We start from the raw sequence: 23,655 nt of genomic DNA, 5'->3' as shown, positions 1-23,655 counted from the left end.
ATTATCTTACTGGGTGATTATTTCAAAATTACGCAACCAGAAGAAGCTTAAATTGTGTATTACGTTATTCCTAGTTTTGGCAATAGTGATGACATTGTTGCATGTTGTTAGTGTGTCACACAAAGTGTTTAACACTTTTAGTTGTGATTGGGATAATTGTGTTTCAAGGCATATCTAAGCATAATCATTACAAATGAAAAACAGGTTACGGGAATCGAACTTAAGCTTAAAAAACATTTTCTACCTGAAATAATCAGAAAAGGTATTGGCCAATAAGTTACCACCTTAAAATGACATGCATAATGAAGCTTGTGTAACTTTAACACATTTGAACACATTTAGGCTTGTCATAAACAATATTGTATCCACACAATTGTCCTTTTACCTATTTTGTTTATGCTTAGCAACAAAGCATATATTTTAGTATGTTTCATAAAAAGTAGTGCAGCAGCAGGGTTTAGTTGAAAGAAGTGTTGGTTGACTTATTTAAAAGTTTCATCAAGCCTCCTTGAGTTGCATGGAGCTGAGCAGCTGCTACCAGTTTGACACACTGTAAAGTTTCACCTACTCCTTTTCTCCCGTGACATGCTCACTGCTCAAAATACCCCGCCGGGTCAGTCACTGATCACTGGCATCATGGCCAAAAGCTTGTTAGTCCATCCTACAACTGGGCCTGGTCAAGGAAACCACATGGCATAACACTCCCAAAGGAAATGTAACGCATAACCAAAACCCAAACAACAGACCTCAGGACATAAAAATAAAAAGAAGACCATGGGAAGGATGTGGAGGGAGACAGCTTTCAGGAGAGGGTCCAATTACTGTCCCTAATGACAAAAGGAAGATAGGAAAAGGGTCAGGTAAAAGAGAGGGAATGATGTGTGAAGGAGAGAGATAGACGCCTGCAGTTATTGACACACCAGGTGAATTAGGACGATGGCTGGCTTCCTTAATAAGCTGTCCAGTCTGTATATGGCCTTGAAAAGACGCAGCACACAAGGTGTGCCAGAAACAGCCAGACAGCCTCTAATGGCCTTAGAGAAAGGAGGAAGTTGATATTCAGCAGGAGGAAAACAAACCATGAGCTCTTCGCATAATCAAGCAGAGCACAGCTGTTCTTCCTCATTTGTCTCCAGCCAGAATTAGTTTAAATGTACTCCATACCACTCTTGCATTCATATTCAAGATTTCTCTTTGTTGACAACACAATGTAGTCGCACTGCTATTAACCATTGTTAACATTTCCTACTTGATTGCAGATTATTCTGAAACTTTACTCAGCCAAATAGAACAGCTTATCTGCCTTTTTCCCCTTTTCGGGTAAGTGCATCAGACACTTGATCATACTGTGTCATGCTGCGTCTGTTGCTGTCCTTTCATCCAGCTCTCCATAATTCTTCTTTTCTTCCATCGCTTTAATTAGCAAATGACAGGCCTGTAATGGGACAGAATGACCACGAACTAGTCCACATCACAATGCTGCAAGACTCTCCGCCAAGACGGCAAAGAACATCTTGTCCTGGTTTTGTTATTCTGTTCTCATGCTCTCCTTACGAGGCTCACCAAACAAGCACAAACAAAAAGGACAGCTTTGAAAAAGACAGGCTCAAGGGTGAGACAACCAATTCGGTATCCTGGATAATATGGATCGAAACCATGGAAGTGCAGTTTTATTACTCTGCTTTGCCATTAATTTGGCGTGATGATGAAATATGCCTTTAAGATTAAAATATACACAGTCCTCCATCACATAGCAAGTGAAGGTTTTGAAAGACAAAAATCGCATGATCCGAGGGTGTGATTTCTGAGTAGTTATTGAGTCACATAATTCAGTATTCCCTATCCTACTGGGCAACAATATGCTTAAATATGTGCTATGCAATAAGTATCAATTGGAATAGTATAACGATGTGTTAGCTTGTTCAAATGTTAGCCTAACTTTCAAATGTAGGAGATGTGTTTACATCACACCAAGCAAAGGTTGGCCCGATTGATATCTAGGTCCATCTATCCATTTATATTCAGCTGTTTTAAATGGGTAAGGGTTGTGACCGCGGCAACCCAGACATGCTTCACTCACTCTTCCAGCCACATCTTTCAAGTCTTCCTGGGTCAACCTGAGGCGTTCCCAGGCCACAAGGAAGATTCATAATGCCTTCAGTGTGTTCAACGTCTGCCGCAGGGTCTCCACCCAGTTGCACATACCCGGAACAGCTCCACAGTGAGGGGTTCTCCTGGACAGCATGACACATACTCCTCAGGGGTAAAAGTAGGAATTCAACACTGGCTAATGATGTCTTATTACACAAAAATCAGCAGTGGTCCATTCTTGTTTATGAGAAAAACACGGTATCAGCATATCTCTGCTTAGTTCAAAGACATCCTATTTTGAATTCCCAAACATGCTCCACCTGCCCTTTGGGATTACATTTTCTCAGAACTTGGATTACATAATTGCAAAGAGTTTCCAAGTTTCAAATGTCTCTCTCTCTCTGTTGGCTGGTTTCACAGATGGAGTGCTATTTCTGGCGGTTCAAAAAGATATTGTTGAATTGTTCTTCTTTTCTTTGAAAACCATCTACAAAGCACAAGTGTTGCCTTCAAGGAAACACGAGAAAGGGATGTCACAGAGAATGAAAGAATTATGGCTCAGTCCTGTTTTGGTGCTGGTATTGAAAGGTTCTTCTCATACATTTTGCAGGGGAGAACACTACGGAAGTATCAATTATCTGTTACATATGAGTACATTTAGTTGGTTTCATGTTAATCGTTTGGGAACTAAAGCCTTAAAAAGCACGAGCCCAGAGAACACATGTCTGCTTGGCAGTGTCTCAAGCACAGATGTACACACTTTCTCCGTTTCACTTTTAAGTTCTGAATTTGCTGAGACACAGATACATACTGTTTTCCCACAGTACATACAGAAGTTCCTCCTAGCAAATGTTCTCATCTCTCTCTCCCTCCATTATGCATTTTAGTTTCTTTCTTTAAAATCACAAACACACTTATATTCAATCTGACCCATCGCCAAACGCACAAACCTCAACATACTTTAAACAATCTCAGTTGAAAAACCTCATCTATTGCATCCAAACTGCGATCATAAAATAAAAAAAAAAGACAGACTAATGAATATAACATGAATAATACCTACAAATATTAATGACATTTATATTATATGCTTCATAACACCATTCCCCTCTAAAGAGGCATGTCTCTTTCATTATACATGCTGTAGCATTTAATGCAAGTCAAATACTGCTACACACCAACATGCCAGCAAATGCAGTGCACAGGAGGTTTCAATAATAAATCATGGATGATACAAATACATCATTTACCAGATGTGAGAACTGTTCTGATCTGGTTACTGCCACATGTTATAAACTACAGGTCATCATCCCTGCACTCTTTCGCCCTTCCTATGCTTTGTGTTCTTCATCGTTTACTCTCTATCTCCCGAAACACAAGCTGCTGGCTACTTCCTGCTATCCCATGTCCTTCAGAACAATATTACTCAGTCCAAAAGAAGAAGAGCGGGACAAGCAAGAAAGTCAAAAAGGCATGAAGATAGAGGCAGAGCAAAGGAAAAATGTTGTCTTTTCTCTGGCATACCTTTGTGAAATTATGGAACAACATTTAAATAAAGGAAAACCAAGTGGAAGCTGGGACACAATGCATCAGAGAGGTCATAATATAATGCAATCGAACTGTCTGATAAATGCATTACATTCTCTCACCAACAACAACAATCACTCCACCGGAGGGTTTTCCAGCACATCTTGCACTTTTGCAAAACTTTTAATGTAATGCGTCCTCCCTACAACCCGAAACATAAGTTTCCATTGAAAACAGCTGCCATTCTCATCAGGTGAGGATGCTCTGGTGATGGGTGAGGTGTCCACAGGCTGCATACTGTAAGTATAGCTCACATTAGAAGACATTGGCATCCCAGCAAGGCTTCACAGTGCCATTTACCAAACACATTTCCTTACAGGGAAGGTGGACTTAGTAGTGTGTGTGTGTGTGTGTGTGTGTGTGTGTCAGCAGGTTACCTGAGGTGGGTGACTTGCTTCTCTCCATGTCAATGGACTGCTGGTTGTCAGAGAGTTCAGTAAGGCCTGCCACAGCCAATGGCACCCGAGAGGAAGAAAAGTAGAAGACAGACAATCTGTGAGATTATTCTCACTGTGTCAGTTGTACGGATTTAACAAAAGTCAACTTCAGCGTCAGCCACGCAGAGCCCCAGGAAAGAGATTTAAGTGCAATCATTTAATCTTCTTGGTGTATCATGTCTGATAAACTACATAATCAATTTGCATAAATAATAATGACTGTGCGGAATTTTATTTGCTATTTACCTTTCCCCTGTAAATGTTTCTTAGGATTTATGTTTGTCTTCCAGGAGCAGAGTGGCTGAAACTGGATGTGACCTGCACTACAATCTGTTCAATGTAGCCAACATAAACTTATATTTTAAATTTCAAACCAGATTGCATTTAAATGTAAACATGAACATAATTGGTCATCTACCGTGAGTAGTGCAGATCTCATGATAAAGTGGCATATACAATCAAAATACAAAACAGAACTGATCACATGCACATAGGTTGATCACATGCACCAAAGCACAGGCCAGAATCAGAAGTTATACGTAGTTCCATTTTAGAAACCACCGCAAATGTTGACATTTCTAATTCTTGTTCCTTTTAGTCTGACTACACATGTAAGGGGCCACATCCATTAGTGCTTCATTAACAGCCTCACTGAGTCGTCACAGTTCAAAACATTTGGATTAATTTGATTATTTATCTTCAGTAAAAGTTTGCAGCAAAACTTCTTAATGCAAATTCCCTTCAATCAGTTACACTGGTTTTACACATGATTGAAGACAGTGAAAGGGAGTCTCATTAAATCTTTATTGTAGTATTAAGAATTCCTTGGTCATCATCAACCAAAAGCACGTATTTTAGTTCCACTAGGCCCAGTGGATAACAAGGCTTTATTCACCCTTATGCTTCAGTTAAAATGTACATCACATGAATCATATAAAATTCATAACTGCCCTTACTTGACAGACTCAAAGGAGTGGCTCTCTGCAAAAGACATACCAATAGACATGACTGGAAGAGGACAGTTCTGTTTTATATGGTAAAATATAGATACGAAACTACCTCTTTCAATCCAATCATCTCTTAAGTTTGTCCTTTTGCTTTCGGTCTACATCATACCTTCCCATCCCCCCACCCAACCCACCGCACACAAACAGAGTCCCCCAGCCTTTATGAAGGCCCGACTTACTCTGATAGGATGTACGAATCCTTTTCTTTGAATCTGAATAAAAGTTAGACATGCCGCGCATGCAAACCTCTGTCAGGCAGGCCCACATGCCCACACCAGAAACCACAGAGTCACCAAAAAGGTGGGAGGAGGAGAGGGAAGGAAGGCGTAGTGGAGAGGATGGTGGGCATGAATAAAGAGTGAGAAGTGTAGGTAGAGATTCAGAGGGGGAGAGAGGAGAGAGGATGTTCAGGTTTGGAAAGAGAAAGAGACGTATGAGTAGGGTGGCACGGAGGAAAAGGAGAGGAGGAAACAAGGGGAAGAGTAAGGGAAGAATGTGACCGTAAATTAAGAAAAAGAAGGATAGATGGAATGGAGAAATGGTGGGATGGCAGGAAAGGAAGGGGAGGACAAAGGAGGGAAGGGGGAGAGAGAAGAACACACAGGCTTAGAGAGGAAAAGAAAGTGAGAGCAAGCAGCAACCAAGTTAGTGTCAGGGGAGGACAGACAAGATATACTGAAACACTGACGTGATCGGCCATTTGCTCAAGAACTAAACTACTGGGCTAGCAGGCGACATATCATTACTTACAAAACAGCATCAAAATAATGCCCTTGTTGCACCAAATAATTGCTTTACATTGCATTTAGCGTATATACTTTTTGCTATAGACCTTCTGTTTCAATAATGCATCACACTATAACTGGAGAAACACACCAAAAATCATTTAATGAAATGAGTACACTAAATTTGATTGACATATATATAGTATACACATGTGTGTGAAGACGAAAGCCACAAATGTTGTATAGGAAGGACAGAAAACTTGTGTTCTATAATGTTGCAATACTAAAAAAAAGAGAAGAGGCCAGCAGCCTGTTGGCAATGTTTTTGTCTTCAGTATGATATCAACTCCAGCATAGCAAGTGCTCAAGACCACAACACCACCACCTGGGGTTCAGAAAGAGGGCACCATTGCCATCGTTATTTTTCCTTCCATCTCCAAATTGATTTGGAAGACCCAACACAGAGAGGCATTTAGAAAAGAGGAAGTTGGTGCTGTGGCAGTCAATAAAAGCACTTACGCACCAGCAAATGAAGAACATTGGTTCTAAAGCCGAACGTCATCCCGCCACTCACACAAATCCTGAATACCTGTAATACATTCTCAGCTAAACCTGGGGGAATTATGTAATAAGAGAGCTCAGTACTTTAGGTTGCTCAAGCACCTTAGACATCTCAAATATTAAACACCGGAGCTGCTATGTCCTGAAATCTAGAGTTTCCTGTAGTGTCAAATAAGAGGCGCAGCTTGTGCATTAGTAAATACTTTCTGTGCGATGGGGCTTGATATAGTCACATTAGGTACAAATAAGAGCCTTTAGAGGCCATCACCAGCCAAGATCAGTAGCAGAGAAAGGGGAGGCAGAGGTCAGGAAGTACAACGAGACCTCTGTGGCTTTTGAATACAGATCTATGCTCAAGCAGGACTTAAAACAGAAAGGACAGAATAAATCAAATGACAACATGCATAGTAATGCCAACGTGGAATGACACGCAGCCTGCTAACATGCACTTCATGTCAAAGTGCAGATCTGTGACAGGCATACTGAGATGGACGGGTGCTTTGTTTGTCTTGGTATGTTATTGTGTGAGAGAAAAAGAGCAAAGAGAGCGAAGAAGTAAGAAGTATATTTTGTACAAATAGATAATTTTATCCTTTTCACGTCAACTTTCTCCTAATAGTTACATATGTTTGGTGTTTACCAGAGATGTAAAAAAAAAGAAGCTGCAATACAGTATAAGCGCTACAGAGTTAAACTTGTACTCTGTTACAAGTACTGAGCTTAATGCAAACTTTCAGGACCTGAAGCGCTACCACAATATAGTAAGTATCAAAAGTAAACATATTATTTATGCAAAATTGCCCCTAATACAGTGTTATATCACACTATTTTATATTATTTAAAGAGAGATCGAAGCAGTATTCAGTCATTCATATAATGTACATAAGTTTAACTAGCAATACCACACAAAGTAAATGTCCTGCATGCCAAACAGTTAGTAAGAACTGTATTATCAGAGAAAAGTATTACAAGTTAAACCATGCCAGTTATAGTATTACTCGAAAAAGTATTCTTTATATTATATTATATTTAAAAATGTTTAATTTAATTTAATGTGTTCTTGCATAGATTTATTAATTTTTTTCAATTTACTTAAAGCAAACAATCACCACATAGACTAACTTTTATTGACATTAGAATGCATTATAACACATTTTTTACATAACAACAAGACATAAACCTCAACATTGTTTATACAGTAATTGCACTTCCAACCTTGAAAATAAGATAATAGTAAGAATGATAAGAATATAAGATTTCATCCTTGTGTGGAATCTGGTCAAAATGTCCTTAATGTGTCGGGAAGCCCTCAACCTTTATTAAATGGTATTGATGAGGTTAAGTGCTTGAAATAAGTGGTATTGAACAAATATACCTGAAATATAGTTAAACCACCTGCACCATATATTTCAGATTAAGATAGATTACATTCCCCTGATAGATCAGTCTAACCTTAGAAAGATGAAGATAAAGAGAGGAAGCAGACAGAAGAAATAGGGAGAAGGAACACCAGCAGAGATTGAGGGAGGACAGGTGAAGAGAACAAAGACGATAGTCTGGATGTGTAAACAACATTATTGACACAATGTGTGGCTGCACCGTGAGTGTTGGTTGTATTCATGCATGTGTGTGTGTGTGTGTGTGTGTGTGTGTGTGTGCTACCTGAGGTGGACTGTCTGTTCCTGCGGGGGGAGCGGGTAAGGCGTTGGTACGGGTCGGCAGCTCCATACAGATCCAGTGTGGACATACACAACAGAATGGTTTTCTGCAAGTAGTCCACCACTGCGAGGCCATTACAGTTCCCAAACGCCAAACTGGACACACACAAACACAGCAAGGAGGCACATGCACAGACACACACAGATGTTTGCATTTACATTGTTGGCAGATGTATTTCAGCAGGTTATTCTCACTGACATTAAAGGCGCTACACGTAGCACTGTCAAACACTGTCAAATTAACTTTGGCATTTTGGTGTAATGACTGTCTTTATCTCACACTGCTAATGCTGCTGTAGTTGAAGAGTAATACCAGATGTAGAGTAATACATGAGCTCCATTGCCACCTGCTGCTCTAGAGCACCGGGTTTAACTGAGCAAGTGGAACTTTCTTGTTTGTTTTTGAGCAAAAGATGTTCCAGTTGATCAGGCATTGACCAGAATAAGACGACGTACATGTGTTATTTTTTTCAAACCAGCAATCAGAAAAAAAATGCTCAACTAAGTGAGGAAAACAGATAAATGTCACTCAAGCTTGTTGCCGCCTAGTAATTTATTGCTCTCCTGGTTCCACCATGCAGATGTCTGGTTCACTTTACATTACTGTCACATGTTGTGATGGTTTGGGTTGTGACAGCAGCAGCTTTGTCTCTGATTGAGAGCATTTTACCGAGTGTTTCGAAGGGCTGTGCGTCCTATAGTCCATGTAAACAGTAATGTCAATACCACAAGCATGATTACGCATTTCAGAACCCATCACTCAGAACACACTAGAAAACCACTAAGTGGAAAGGTGGCAGTGGTCAAACCCCACCCTCCTCCAGCCCTTTAGCACAAGCGACAAAAAAAACACCGCTTGAGCCTTAATACACAAACAGCAAAAAAGATATGGAGCGCCATGACATTCATAGATCAAAGTTAAAGGCTCGACAGCTGAAGAAAATTGTTTTTACAGTCTGTCATCTTTGTTTTCATAACAATCTACCTCTACTCTCAATTGTATAACGTCAAAAAGGAATTCAGTCAGCCAAATGCAAATCACATTACTCCCCTCCACATACATTTGACGTACATTTAGACAAGAGACGGCTAATTCCAGTGAGAAGCTACAACATTATTAATTTGTTTCTTGAAACTTAAGCCGTCAGTGAGGTCTATGCACATTTATAAATGACATATTTTAAACTACACCACAGTGAACTTATCCTTTGGCATACACATGTGTGACGTGAATGTGACATGAATGACCAAAGGAGACAGACAGGCGCCTTTAGTAAAGTATAGACATTAATGGGACAATGATTTATTGCCGTTCACGTTCTTCTGGTGGAGCCTTCATGTAATGCCGTTCACTGTGTGTTGTAATGTTCATGTACAACATGCAAAAATAAATCTAAATCTAAATGTCAGTGGGTGTGCGTGTGTTTTTCAGACAAAGTTTTGAGCAAAAAAGAATAAAATAAATCAATTTTGACAATTCTACTCAAGCTGTGAATAGCTTTACAGGATGGCAATGATGAACCAGCCTTGACCCAGATAGATATTCTTTAAAAGAGCTGTGATTTTATTGGTTTCTGGCAGCAGAACTTCCATTCACTACCAAACCATACAAGTGTTCGTTAAGCACTCAGGGCTCAGGAAGTCAATAAACTCCTCTCAACACAAACTGTCAACAGTTACCAAATCAACATCAGGCACTTTACAAAGTATTAGAATGATATGTTATCTTAAAGGAAAGATAGATAGAAGTGACAGGAATGGTTCAGCCCACTTTTGGCTTGGTACAGACTCAGGGGTCCAGTATAATATCCTGATATTACAATTAGCCGAGTTCTGACTGGTACAGCAATGCATTGATGAAAGAAAGCTCAATACAATTTTAGGTCGTAACCCGCCTCGGTTTGTGTGAGCACACCCATTTTATTATTGACTGAACGATACTGGTCAGCAAAGGTGGTTCTGAATGAGGAACTCCATAGTCCTCAACCCTACATCCTAATAGCTAAATGCTTTTAAGCCCAAACTCTACATTAGAGCCTCACTATTATTCATAAATAAAAAAAGCAGTTGTGGCTACAACTGCTATTCCCTGGCCAGTGGCCAACACCTCAAACTTTCGTCACTTTAATCCCTGTTACATTTATGGCCACAAAAGAGATGGCTTTTTTTCTGACTGGCTGGCAAGTGTATGTATGATGTCAACAAACATGAAACCTAGTTACAGGGAAATATTTAAATACTGTTCTTACCGTGTGCTTAAGGTACAATAACTGCAGGAAATAATAGCAGCAGTACTAAACATAAATATACTGGTTATACAAACTTAATATCATGGGTTAGTGCTATTGTGTAAATCAGTCATTTACAGTCAACATTGAAAACAATCTTTTTCAGTAATCTTTATGATGTTTCTACTATCTGCTTTACGTCAAGTTAAGCTGTTATGACAGTACAATAAAGCTGAAAAATCATGTGAAGATTAAGCTACCATTGCAACATGACAATGATCAAAGATTTCAGAAGCTTTGTCCGTAATCAGTTTGTGCAAAGTCCTCTAAACTATTTGCTGGGATTTCTGTCCTGAGTGCAGACTATCAAACATCTAGAAAAAATCAAAAAATGCATTGCCCATGTGCCAGATCTAGACAGACAAAAAGTCACACAATTGGACACTTGGACCAGCAGACAGACAGACTGCCATGCATCTGGAGACTTACAGGCCATAGGCAGAGTTGATGTCCAGGCTGGTGATCTGTTGTGGAGGTTCTCCATCTACCCACAGCAGCTGGATGACAAGCTCTGCCTGGTAGCCAGGAGGGACCCGAACCATCCGGTCCTTCACCCTGAAAAAGAAATAAATCATATGGCAAAAACAGCATTGGCTCTTGAAGATGGACAAGGTACAATCCTCTACCATTGCATTAGAACGTCAAATGATGGATCCCGCCCATGTGAAGGGCTTTAACAAGATAATCACAGCACTTACTTTGAATCGAATCAACGTAAAGGGTAACTTGTTTTTATACACGTCATCCTCAAACACATGAGAAAGGACACTTTATTACAAACAATAAGGCATCATCAGTTTACATTAAAAAAAACGTAGGATATGTTTACCTACATCAGTGAAAACATTTATTTAATCAAAATACACAGAGGAGCATTCATGTCCAGTGTGTACTTTACTGTGAGCTGGATCTTATCATTTATCATAAGGGCAATTTAATTATTTTTTGACAGAGGAGGGTCATTGTTTTACCAATACTTCTGCATTACTTTTATTTGTAATAAACAATTTATGGCACACTGCCAGACAAAATGATTTGGTAAAACAGACATTAGTCTGTTATTTGTTGCAGAGAAATTATGATGTGTGTGAGGAGATCTTACTTAATGCAGGGGATGCTGTCTTTGTTACCCTCAGGCGTGCCACTACCGGGGCTGGCTGGGTATTGCTGGTGGGGTTGAGGTGAGTGGGGGCTGGACTCCGAGAAGCAGGGATTGTTTTCATTCTCAGACGGAGAGATGACATCCTCCGCCTCACATTGTAGACGCACCTCTAGTGACTGAAGATGACAGACACAAAAGAACTATATTTAATCCGGGAACAATGTGACTACTACAGTGAACTTCCCGATTATGTTGGATAGACATTAGGAGAATTTACATTAGAAGATCTCCCTATAAAACTAAAACAAGGCTCAGATCGTAACATAAGACACTCAAGATTTCAGAAAAGGAGTTTGTAAGAATTACATTTGACCTCACTTACACTCCTTATAACGCATATTATAATTTACCTGGATTCTCATCTCACTCACCACTATCTGAGTGTTGGCATCATATTTGCTGAAGCGGTACAGGATGATGTGGGCTGAGATGCCAACCACACAGAAGATGCGACTCTGGGGGCACCAGCTGACCATTTGAATAGCAAAGGGGTCTTCTTCCACCAACTCAGCTGCCCGGCCCTCAGCTGGCTTTGGCTTCTCAAAGGCTTTGGAGGTCTTCAGCTTGTACAACATCTGTAGTGTGACTGGTTAGAGACATGGTTAAGTTTGGGTGAAACTATTGTAAATGCAACACACATACAACTGACATTGCTAGGGTTGGAAGCACCTATGAGGGAATATGTTGCCCAGTGCAACGGCATGCTATGATTCTAGTGATTATGGATGGCAGTGGACTAGTGGTACGAGTGGATAAGCTTTCAGACCGTGGCTACACAGGAAAAACAAATTCACTGTTGGTTTTGACCCTAGACTGTATTAAAAAAAACAAAAAAAACAGCGAAGGTCGTTGGAAACAAGCGCCCTCACCGTTTGCGCACATTTAACTTTAACTTTATTTTTGTTGATTAAAGGAGGCTGGACTTGAGTCAATTATACAACAAAAATAAGAAAAAGAAAGTAAAGAAAAAGAGAAAAAAATAATATATTAGGAAGAAACATGACAAAACGTTGCACAAGCTGCATGGTGCAAGAACATAACGTCTTATATTTTTTGACAGGAGGCCAAATTCAAATAATTTGGTTTAATGTGTCTGTATTTGTTAGTATCACAAAAGGTTAGAATAATAGCTAACCAGCATTCTGTAATACAGTAGCTTTCGGCTGGTGCTGCGAGATTAAACTCAAGAGTCAGTTGTGCTGGAACAATCGGGTATCACTAAGCAATCAATGTATAGCAAGGAAGTTGAGTCTATGATGTGTGATGCAACAGCCCAGTCGCTGGAACAAATGTTGCGCTGTACATTTCTGGAAACCACTGATACGATGAATGTCAAAGCCTTTTGTAGACGTTCAAAGAAAGAGGTAGTATATTGAGCAAACCTGAAATTACTCACCGTGGGATTCATGAAAGACATTTTATTTATTCGAGCCAGCTGTGTAACAAAAGCCTGAGTTAAGGTAAAGCTCAGGAAAACAGAAAAGCTTGGAGAGTGGACTTACTTGCAGATGCGTCCCAAAACTTTATTGATCCGTCAGCATGTCTGAACAAAGAGAAAGAATAGTTTGTTTGTCCAATGTGTGTTTTTTTTTTACTCAGAGAATGGATAAGAATTAAGGAAAAATGTGTGGCAATTAACCTTGTGCCATGCTTTATATGCTACAAATTTCCAACTGTAATAAATATTATAGTTATCTTAGATATAAAAAATTGGGCAGTGTATGATGACTGATTTTAAATGTTACACTGTGCCGGATAACACCCGGTGCACATGCTTCAGAACCGATTAACATCAGTAAGGCCCCATGCAGTGCTGATCCTGTCATGCTGTTAGTGGGGACACATATACTGTAGTTTCCCTTGTAATTGTGATACTCGTTACAGTATCTTTCTCTCTTAGCAGCTTGGGCTAATGGTCGACATGCGACTTATAAGAACATTCTGTACCAACAAAATATTGCTGTTAATATCGCTGACATACCCTGTGACGATGATCTCCGGGTAGGTGTGGGAGCCTAACGTCCACGTTCCTCCTGCGACTGGCCACTCCTGTCGTGGTTACAGACAAGAGTGTTGATTATTTTAACAACCTTATCACATCATCTATTGCTTTTTTCCCACTGGGACCTGTTCATAAGCTTTTTATATATTCCAAAACACAGAATAATCATGGTCTGGATTTTTTTCTTCGGTGTCCAACAACACATGCTTTCATCCTCAAATACAAATCTGTTCCAATTAAAATTACTCATATGTTGATAACCCATCATTTGCATCAAGTTCATAGCAGCAATTATTTAGTCAGGCTGATTTAATTTCCATAAATTGTGAAGATCATTCACAATGCAATAACCTTGAGAGACCATAGCAGTTGCGTGCACAGGTACACCATTATACAAGCACCGTCTAACTATTTTACAGCGTCTGTCAACAATGTATACAAAAAATAATTCTGCAACCATTACAGAAAAGATGTTTACATTTTATTTGACTTTGCACTTGGTCAAACACTCATCAATTACAATGAATTACCAAACAAGAATCACATGAGAATACAGTACGCTCATATTTTCCCTGTCCTACCTTTTGGCTGTAGCCAGTCTTCTTGTGTTTAGCTCCTATCGAGTAAAGGATGGGGATGATGTCGGGCGGACAGTCGGCAAAATAGGCTGTGCAGGTAACTGGAGACTCGTGGATGTCCATGGGGTAAGGATTCTCAAAGACAGGGAAGCTGCAAGATGCATATGATATGGTATAGTTTATGCCACTTTGTCAAAATGAAAGGGAAGTTGAATTAATCACGAAATAACAACGAGGAAATAATTGATCTGTTCATTCAAGGAAATTGGAAAAATATCCATTACAGTTGCTCACTTTATCCACCTTGAAAAATTCAACAACTAGAAATGAATTACATGATCAGCATTACTAAAATGTCTTATCTATACTCTGCCTCTCTGGCATTATTGCATATAATCAGACTACAGGTGATGTAAACATAGTACTGCTATGTGCCTGCATAAAAATATGTCTGAAAGTATTTAAAGGTCTGCTACTGTACCAGATACATTAATTACATAACAAATGCTAGTTATTGCTTGATCAGTAAACTTAATGAATATGAGCGTGAATATACAAACTGTATATCAGCAATTAAACCTTCTAGGCCACGAGATGTTTATATCTAAGAGCTTAAATTATGTAACTTAATTAAAGCAACCTCATTTAAATCCTCCTACTCACTCTGTAGGTCTAATGTATGTGTTTTGCTGCTATTCAAATGTATTCCTGGCCTTAAGTGATAATCTGTCACAACTGTACCACATCAGCACCTTTTAACTTTCATATATTTCAATAGTGATAACAAGTTAATTGAGAGAGCACTCTTATCAAGATATTGACTGTAACTGGCTATCCCTTGTGGATGAAAGTTATAGGCGAAGAAGTGCGTTCCCCTGATGCGATGTCAGGTGATATCCCCCAACATTAAACATTGTCATGTGATGATGGGAATCTCTCAGTCACATGCAGCTTAGCTGTGGCTAAGATGTGTTTTATTATGTGTAAAACCTACTTGCTCTGTGTCAGATCCACCACGATTAAGTCCTTCTCCAAAAGCACCACCACTGCGTAAGGCTCCTGGACCTCTGTAAGATACAAAGCCAAACTGAAGAGGACAATGCTTCATCCATATTAACATCAGTTACAACCACACATAAAACAGTATGTGATCAATATTTCAACTTGTTAGAGTTTTGCATTGTTGAAATATACATAATCCTTAATGTGTGAAAAATATTCAACCTCCTGCATATAAAATTATGATTAGATGAAAATGATGATTAGAGATTAGAGATTAGATTCTATTTAATCTAGCAGAAGGACATAGGATTCTTTGAGGACTTAGAAGCACACATTTCTTAATCAAAAGATTACATTAGATGCACAACATTGGCCAAGTTTATTCATTGCAAATGAAAGATTCACCTCATCTTTCTTCTGCTTTTTGGTCGTTTTGGTTTGTGTATTGATTCATTCAAAACCGTAAAACCACTGAGCTGAATGAAGAAAATATGTGACATTGGTCATTGTCTTTGTATGCACTTACCGTTGTTGTATGGAGTCTCGCAGAGTGCCATGAACTCTACAATAGGATAGTCCATCTCCAGCACAGTGATGGCCTTTCCATGCATGATGGTTAACGTTGGCCGCCGCCCTGCCTTGTCATAGGAAAGACCCCCAGAGAAGATAACAAAAGGCTCGCTGTTGTGGAGGGAGACAAGTAATGAATTAATAGATCAATAAATCAAATAGTTAAACCATTTGATAGCTAGACATGTATGATACTAGACACAGGGTTTACATTATATTTATAAGCCACTTATTTACAACCACTGAACAAATATAATACATGTGGGAAGAAAAGAGTGAATGCAATCAATATGATTGCATTCACTCTTTTGATTATCACCATGTGGGGTGTCAAATAAAACTTCTTGCTAATTCACTACATGGTGAAGTAACCACCACATGATAAATCTCCCTGTGGCTGTATTCAAATCATAATTTTGTGATATTAGGTACTTAAAAGAATCAGGTAATTTGGATCAAAATAGTGATTTAAAACGCACACACCTGTTCCTCGAGGTCTTGTACTCCACTTTGAGTATAGGTTTACATGACTCCTTTCTCCCATCCTTCTGTATCTTTCCTTAATTATAGGAAATAGCAAAAATAATGAATAACATTTCAATTTCAATACAACGCCACCTTTACTGTACACATCAGAAAGTTGCTTGTTCATTTCAGCTCTGCACTCAACACAATCTCCATCATGTAACCGATTGGTAAACGTTGCGCCCGAGGCTTGAGTTGCTCCCTCTGCAACAGGTTATTGGACTTCCTCACAAACAGGCCCCAGGGGAGTCGAATTGGCAGCTACACCTCCTGTTAGTGATGAACACCGGAGCCCCCCAGGGCTGTGTGCGCTGCCCCCTCCTGTTCACACCGCACACCCACGACAGCTACCCCAAACATGAAGGTAAGCTCTGTTGTGAAGTTTGCAGAGGGCGCTACCGTCATCGGCCAGATTCAAAACAACAAGACCTTATATAGAGAGGAAATCAACAATCTTGCAGAGTTGTGCTCACAAAACAACCATCACACATCTCCATCCTGGTGAGAAAAAAGAAGCTAATGAACAGATGTATTTCTTTAGGAAACTTAAAAAGGCAAAAATGACTGTGCCTAGTTCTTGTTAACTTTTACAAAGGAGCAATGGAAAGGATCCCGGATGGACACATTACAAAATGGCATGGGATGTGCACGGCCAAGGACAGCAGGGCTCTACAGATGCTGATTAAAACATGTGGATGGAAACGTTGGTATTATTAGCAGAACAACTGTATGTTTTGTTAATCTCTTGTCCCCTTTCATGCCATTATTCTATTCAGCATAACATCCTCCATAGCTGCTTTATTCAATGGACGAATGCAACACTTACAAACCTTTTCCTCCTCAGGTTTAAATATAGTGTAAGTAGTATTAGTGCCTAATACCTATCTTTATTAAACTGGCCATGGCTCCGTTCTATCAAAAGCTCTTTTGTTCCTACTTTACACTTCACTTTCTGATTATTGCACACTGTTTCCAATGTTTCATTTCGGGGAACGGCAGACCATTATCAGAGCACATTACAGAGAGTTATTTTTCTCTTCTTTAACAAAACGCAATCATAATTATGCCTTTGATATAAAGAGGACGCCTCTCTGCTGGAAGGCAGTAAAGCCGTGGGTTTTACCTCATGTGCGTAGTAGTGCGCTGAACAAAAGAAAACATGACAGACTTACAAAAAGGAATACAACTATAATCTACATGACTCAGCAACTAGATTATACATAACATAAACAAATACAAATTGTAATAATTCTAGTGACATGCACCTTGCATCTCTCATCTACATATGTACTACAGTTACATATTTAACATAAGGAAAAGTCATTTTGTTCTTTGAATAATAAAAAAACAAACTTGAATGTAGTAATTTTGGTAAAAGTCAACATCCCTTCTGAGTAAAGACAGCTTTGTTGACAGAGTAATCATGCCTTATTTGCCAGGAAAAGGATATTGTAGTGGAAACAAATTAAATATATGAAATAACAGTGAACATTCTGCACAGATATAATAATGAATATTTGAAGTTTACAATATGAGTGCATTGCATTTCCTACATATATTTTATGTACATGTGATTTCAGGCGGTTTTAAGATACGCATTGTTTGTCATGCATAAAGTATCCGGCAGCCAAAGCTCTCAAAACAAACCAACAGCTGTATAATGTGTCCGGGTTTGGCGAAACAGAAGCATCCAGAAATCAAATCAATTGCAACGATACAAAGTGATTGTGAACCTCTAACCTGTTCCTTCCCTTTCCTGTCACTCTTGCCTTGTGTAATAGCAAATATCTGGCTCATAAATAATCTGGTGGCCTGTAACACATCTCCAGGCCTGTTGACCGATCATTTATCGCCCACGTCCTTCCCTCTTTCCTTCCTGTTTTGCGATTTTTCCTGAGATCACAGCCCACAACCAGGGACTATTCATCACCATATATCTGACAGGGTCAGGGTGCCCTGCCAGTGCACACACCACACCAGAGTGGGAGAGAAACAGAAAGAGGACTCATCAGAGGAAGAGCACATCAAATTACATGTGGCATGGATTCAGAGTCAATAAAACCAGTATTCTCACCTGACAGCCAAATAAGCAAAAGCAGTGATGACAAACATCATGCATCACAATGACTTGTCATTTTCAGATATGCTTTGTCGGGCATTCTAAATGTGCAGACACTTGGCAGTGAGCTATAGTTTGGTGGCTGGTCACATTCACACACAAACAGAACTTGACATTTTCCAGCTGTGAAGCAGTTTCATATTCCAGCGCACAAAGCTGAAATATTCTAAACACAATAACAGTCAAACTGCTATGTGATGTTTGATTTAGCAGAAAATATGATTCCGTTAAGTATAGAGATCTAATAAAATGTTTTAATCTCATATAAAACACAAACATTTGCGCTGTAGCGCAGAACTAACAAACATGAAGCTGGAGCAATTTTCTGCGTAAATGTCCTGTAACTGTATGAAACTCAAGCCAGAGGCATTAATTCATTACACCATAAATACATAAAATCAGAGGTGTGTATATGTACAGTATGAACTGTATGTTCAATTTACGTCTTCTGTATTGCAGTAGAGCTAATTATCAAAGCTTCATTTTGTTTAGCAATAAATAAAACATGAATAAAGTGTGGCTGTCTCACCATGAGGGAAGGTGACCTGGAAAGGCTTTGTGGTGTTTCTGAGGTTCCACATCGACAGGCTGCCGTCTGAGTGGCTGCACATGAACTGCTTCCCTTCATGATGCCAGCCGACTGAATGGATGGCCTGCGACAATGAGACAGAGGGAACGGATGTTAACAAATATGTCATATACTGTATGTGTCAAAATCAGATATCATATATTGATGTGATATGATATTGAACACTATTTTCATTTTTACCTTTTTGTATGTGTCGGTGGACAATGTAATACCATACAGTCACAACAAATTGACAGTCACGATGTCACACCTGTATGTCAAGTTGGGTTTTTGTCCTGTCTCCATGTTTGTTTTGTGACTTCCTGTTTTATTTTGGAAATTAACTCTCCTTTCGTTTCAGGTTCCGTGCCCTTCCTCTTGTGTCACCAGTCTGATTGTCTTCCCTGATTCCTGATTGTGTCCACCTGTTTCCCCACTTCCCTCATGTGTACTTATAGTCTTTGTTTCCCCTTGTCCTGTGCCAGTGTGTCTGATCCATCGTCCTGCACACACGCCTAGTCATGGTCATGTCCAGGAACCTAGTGTTAGTCATTTCCAGGTTTTTTTCCCTGTGATTTTTTGTTAGTTGTTTCCAGGTTTTTTCCCTGTGATTTTTTGTTATGGAATAAATATACGGTTAGTTAAATCTCCACTCTGTGTCCGAGTCCTCCTCCACAGTTCCCGACGCGTGACACACGATGGGATCACACCAGCTGTTTAATCGGCATAGTTCTGGGTTATGAACCCAGTCGACCATAAAAATACACTTTCAATCTACAAAAACAAACTAAACACCGTAATATTGTAAGTCTTTCCATAATTCCCATCTAAACATACCTTCTACGTATTAACGGATCTAACATTCTTTCGTAGAGCTCCTTCAAAACGTCATTCACAGCTGTTCATGTCAAAGACACAGAGGTCATCAGTTAAATAAAAGGGAATGCGTTAAGGGAATGAACTTCTTAGGCTCCCAGAGTTGATTTGCATTTGCACTCTAATGTTTCCTTAACATGTTGTATTAGTGTGAATTATATGCAGTGCTTTTGAAGATAATAAAAGGTGTACAACATAAAGGATGCAAAATAGAAAAGCCAAATAACGTAATACAATACAGCTAAATGTTACTGGTGATCTAACCACAAGGGTTCAAAGGTTTCCAATTCCACCAGTTAGAGTGGTCAGACTACTGTCCTTCTATCTGTGGTTTTGTTTTGTTTGTACATGGCTGAAGAGGTGCGAGACAGAGATGCCATGCTTTTAAACCACATTAATGAATGTGAGAAGGATGTGACTCTTCACAGGAGATGAGAGCGATGGCAGCGGATGCAGAGGATAAGGGCCACAAGGTGCAAATGTCTATCGGGCAAATTAGTTTTGAGGCCACAGGGGTAAAAAAAATAATAATTGAGAGGGATGTGTATGTTTGAGAGTGATTCTGACTGTGTGTGCTCATGGAATGGATATTCTCAAATTGACCTTTGATAAAAAGTCCAAAGAAATGTACTATAAATATATATATACACACATATATAAATATATATACACACACACATACATATACATATATATATATATATATATATATATATATATGTATACCAATTTGAGGCCATTACATAAATATAGTTATTCGTGTAACAGCACCCTTTTCACTTTTAAATTGATCTATCCTATATTATTATTATAGAAATATACTATATATATTTACAAAGTGTGTTCTCTATTCACTAATATTAATTTTGCCATTCATATATCCTTCTTCCTGTTGCTCCGATTTCTGAAATAGGACCAAATCTTTACGATCATCATGACCCAAGAAACACCAAAAGCCTCAGAAAATGTTCCCTTTAATGTCAGAGTGACATGGAATAGAAACAGAACTGTCCCACCTGACAGTATTTTCGCTGTAGTTCCTTAATGCAGGACTGCAAAGGGGATCTCACCTCATCGTAGTAGATTCTGAAGTCGGCCTTCTTGCCCCGGAGGTCCCATTGTACGATTGTCCCGCTTTCAAACCCTATAAGCAGCTGCGGAGGAGAGCGACAAGGAATGGAAAACAAGGAAGTGATGAAACACTTTGCATAGCCTAAAATAAGATGATGAGCATAGCCTACATCAACAGTACCAATGTAAGTGACATATTTGCTGTAAAGAAGGGGAGCCTTATTTCCCAGTGGCACCCTAAATAATACGTTTCCTACTCCTCCTTCATCCTCTTTTAAGTCTTTTTTTTTTTTATTGAGACAAAGTTTCACAGCTAGCCTGCTTGTGAGTTTTGTGGATAGATATATATGCAGGTAATTTTTGCGAGTGTACTACTGAACATGGAGAATTTACTTCCCCTGTGCATACGTCCTGTATTGATGCCAGATGGATGTCCAGAGCTCCTGTAGTGCACAAAGTGGAGCAAAGTCTGATATTATGACATTATAGTCTCTGTGAATGCTGTCATTTAGTTCATTTTAGATTTAAGAGAGGACCGACTCACAACTTAGGAGACGGGATATAAAGGCCAAGTCAGGAAGGGAAAAAAAATTCTCTCCGAAATTGTGCAACCCTAAAGCTTTACAATAGTCACACCGGCAGTTCAGTTAAATCCAAGGTGTCCTGTGCATGCCCATACATACGTATATCCACAAATAATGTGGCATGTGGATGCTTGTCTATTTTGATATGCAAATAATAAATATGCAATGTCCTCTTACTTAAACATATGTATTTGTGTCATCATGACGTGCTCCAGTGATGCACAAGAAGAAACTGCATTAGAAACGTGCTAACATTGGCATGCTAACACTGGCAAGTCATTCATGCATTGACATAATATCGCAGGAGAAGCTTTAGCATTCATAATACTATATTAATAATATTATATATATATATATATATATATATATATATATATATATATATATATATATATAATAAGGTCTGAATTCCAGGGTCTGGATATTGCGAATGCTGACCAACACACATGACTTGCTGGGACACCTAAATGTAACTAAACCATCACTAATGTTGTTAGTTACACCTTCTCATACTATGACAAGTCGAAATGTCTGCCGGGAAAAAGGCTGATAAAAAAACATACCAGGGGCTTATCAAACTGTTATCGTAAACTTGTTACTAAAAACATTACTTACAGATCTAGCAAACATGAAGCAAGGTTTTTTTTTGTCCACCGGATTAATTTAAGATCATTGATTGACTTCTCTTATGATAATTTGGACAAGGCTGTAAAGTCTGTCATTTGAAGTCATTCATCGGTGTCTATTGAAAGGAAGATGTTCATTCTCAGTGCTTTAGTGAGAAGAACATGTGTGATGTCATTAGCATTTGATTTTGACCTTTTGCTTTTTTTGTCTGTCCACGACCGAAAAAATGTACGATTGACATGAATGTTGTCAACATTAATGTCTATGCTGTAAGACTTATGCCGGCGGTGTAGGCTATTTATTTATCACAACATGTGAATAGAATTCAAGCACAAAATGCAAACAAAGGCTTTGAGAAACATAACTACATATGTCCCCTCTCCAAACATCCTGGCCATTGCAACCTAAAAAGGTGAAGATCCTACTTTTTAGGGTGGGAACATTAAATCCTCACACTTTTAATGCCACTTGCAGCAAATTGCCTTTTCTCTCAGTGAGTGATGGCAGAGTGCCACAGCTGCTGTACCCTCGTGTCTCGTTTTTATGTCTTCACAGCTTGTCAAGTCTGGTTTCACACAAAGGCAGCAAAATGCATCAAGAAAATCAATGGTCTCTTCCTTACAGCAACATCAAGCTTTTCCAAAAAATGTGACTGCAGCAGCAGCTTGAACCTGAAAAACTTAACTCTCCTCAAAGAATATAACATGCACGGGTACTGTATAGATCATGTTTTCTTTTGTTCTGTCATCCAGGAAGAAAGCCAGGCTGAGAGAGTGAGAGGTGACTAATACAGGAACGGAGACGGGAGGTTGGGGGACCAATACACTTGTTTTAATGTACTGTTATTTTTTAGTTTGTTTACCATATTTTTTATTGTAATATTTTTAAATTATGTTGCATATTATTGCTGTGTTTTTTGTTTATCGTTATGCACCTTTCAGCAAGTCAATTTGCTTGTATGTGTAACGTACTTGCCGATAAACCGTTCTGATTCTGAGATACGCAACAGAGAAAATGGCTGTGATTTAACTAGAGACTGAGACGTGGGAGAAAGGAGAGAGCCTCCGTAGATGGTGGTGTCATTGGTCTCAGAGGAGGACCAGGAGGTGTTGCTGGTGTTTCTTTTATCTGCCTACTCACCTTGCCTTCATCCTTTGGGCTGTCACTCAAATGAACCACAGGTCCTGGATGAGTTTTAGTTGATCTGTGACAAGAAGGAAATATAAGGAGGTGAAAAAGACAGCAGCAGTAGTAATGCATTCACACAAGACTGCAAGAAGATCCTGACACCTTTGTTCAGCGAGTACATGGAAGTAATAGTAAGTTAAAGGCTTTTACTGTACTAACAAGTTCAAACAGTTTTTTCATGCTGTGAAAGTATATTGAGTTGTTTTCCATTCAATTTATTTGTATGGTCCAATATCACTAATCACAAATTTGCCTGATATTAAACTAAAAAACGAGGCTTCTCATGGATTCATCATAAACCATAATAACAGTCTACTTTAATTAGACTTTCTTTGAAATATCCTAGTGACTCATTAGGAAAGTACACTA

At 39.1% G+C, this 23,655-nt stretch overlaps 1 protein-coding gene across 2 annotated transcripts in view; it reads right to left on the bottom strand.

Annotated features, from left to right (window-relative positions):
• Positions 1-23,655, bottom strand: part of stxbp5l (syntaxin binding protein 5-like) — a 107,602-nt gene that overhangs the window by 20,411 nt on the left and 63,536 nt on the right. The window contains exons 6-20 of one of the 2 annotated variants that reach the window (XM_034561830.1): positions 23,239-23,302; positions 20,887-20,970; positions 18,902-19,025; positions 16,212-16,287; positions 15,685-15,839; positions 15,151-15,223; positions 14,160-14,307; positions 13,558-13,625; positions 13,079-13,119; positions 11,948-12,162; positions 11,517-11,692; positions 10,844-10,969; positions 8,068-8,222; positions 5,302-5,370; positions 4,056-4,121 (exon numbers count right to left, since the gene is read on the bottom strand). In XM_034561830.1, coding sequence (XP_034417721.1) covers positions 4,056-4,121; positions 5,302-5,370; positions 8,068-8,222; positions 10,844-10,969; positions 11,517-11,692; positions 11,948-12,162; positions 13,079-13,119; positions 13,558-13,625; positions 14,160-14,307; positions 15,151-15,223; positions 15,685-15,839; positions 16,212-16,287; positions 18,902-19,025; positions 20,887-20,970; positions 23,239-23,302 — 1,640 coding nt within the window. The remainder of the gene's footprint in view (positions 1-4,055; positions 4,122-5,301; positions 5,371-8,067; positions 8,223-10,843; positions 10,970-11,516; positions 11,693-11,947; positions 12,163-13,078; positions 13,120-13,557; positions 13,626-14,159; positions 14,308-15,150; positions 15,224-15,684; positions 15,840-16,211; positions 16,288-18,901; positions 19,026-20,886; positions 20,971-23,238; positions 23,303-23,655) is intronic. The other variant, XM_034561831.1, reaches the window with a different exon arrangement.

Source organism: Cyclopterus lumpus, chromosome 21, assembly GCF_009769545.1.
Source record: "Cyclopterus lumpus isolate fCycLum1 chromosome 21, fCycLum1.pri, whole genome shotgun sequence".
NCBI lineage: Eukaryota > Metazoa > Chordata > Actinopteri > Perciformes > Cyclopteridae > Cyclopterus > Cyclopterus lumpus.
Note: the sequence above shows the minus strand (reverse complement) of the source record. Positions and strands in the feature narration are given on the sequence as shown.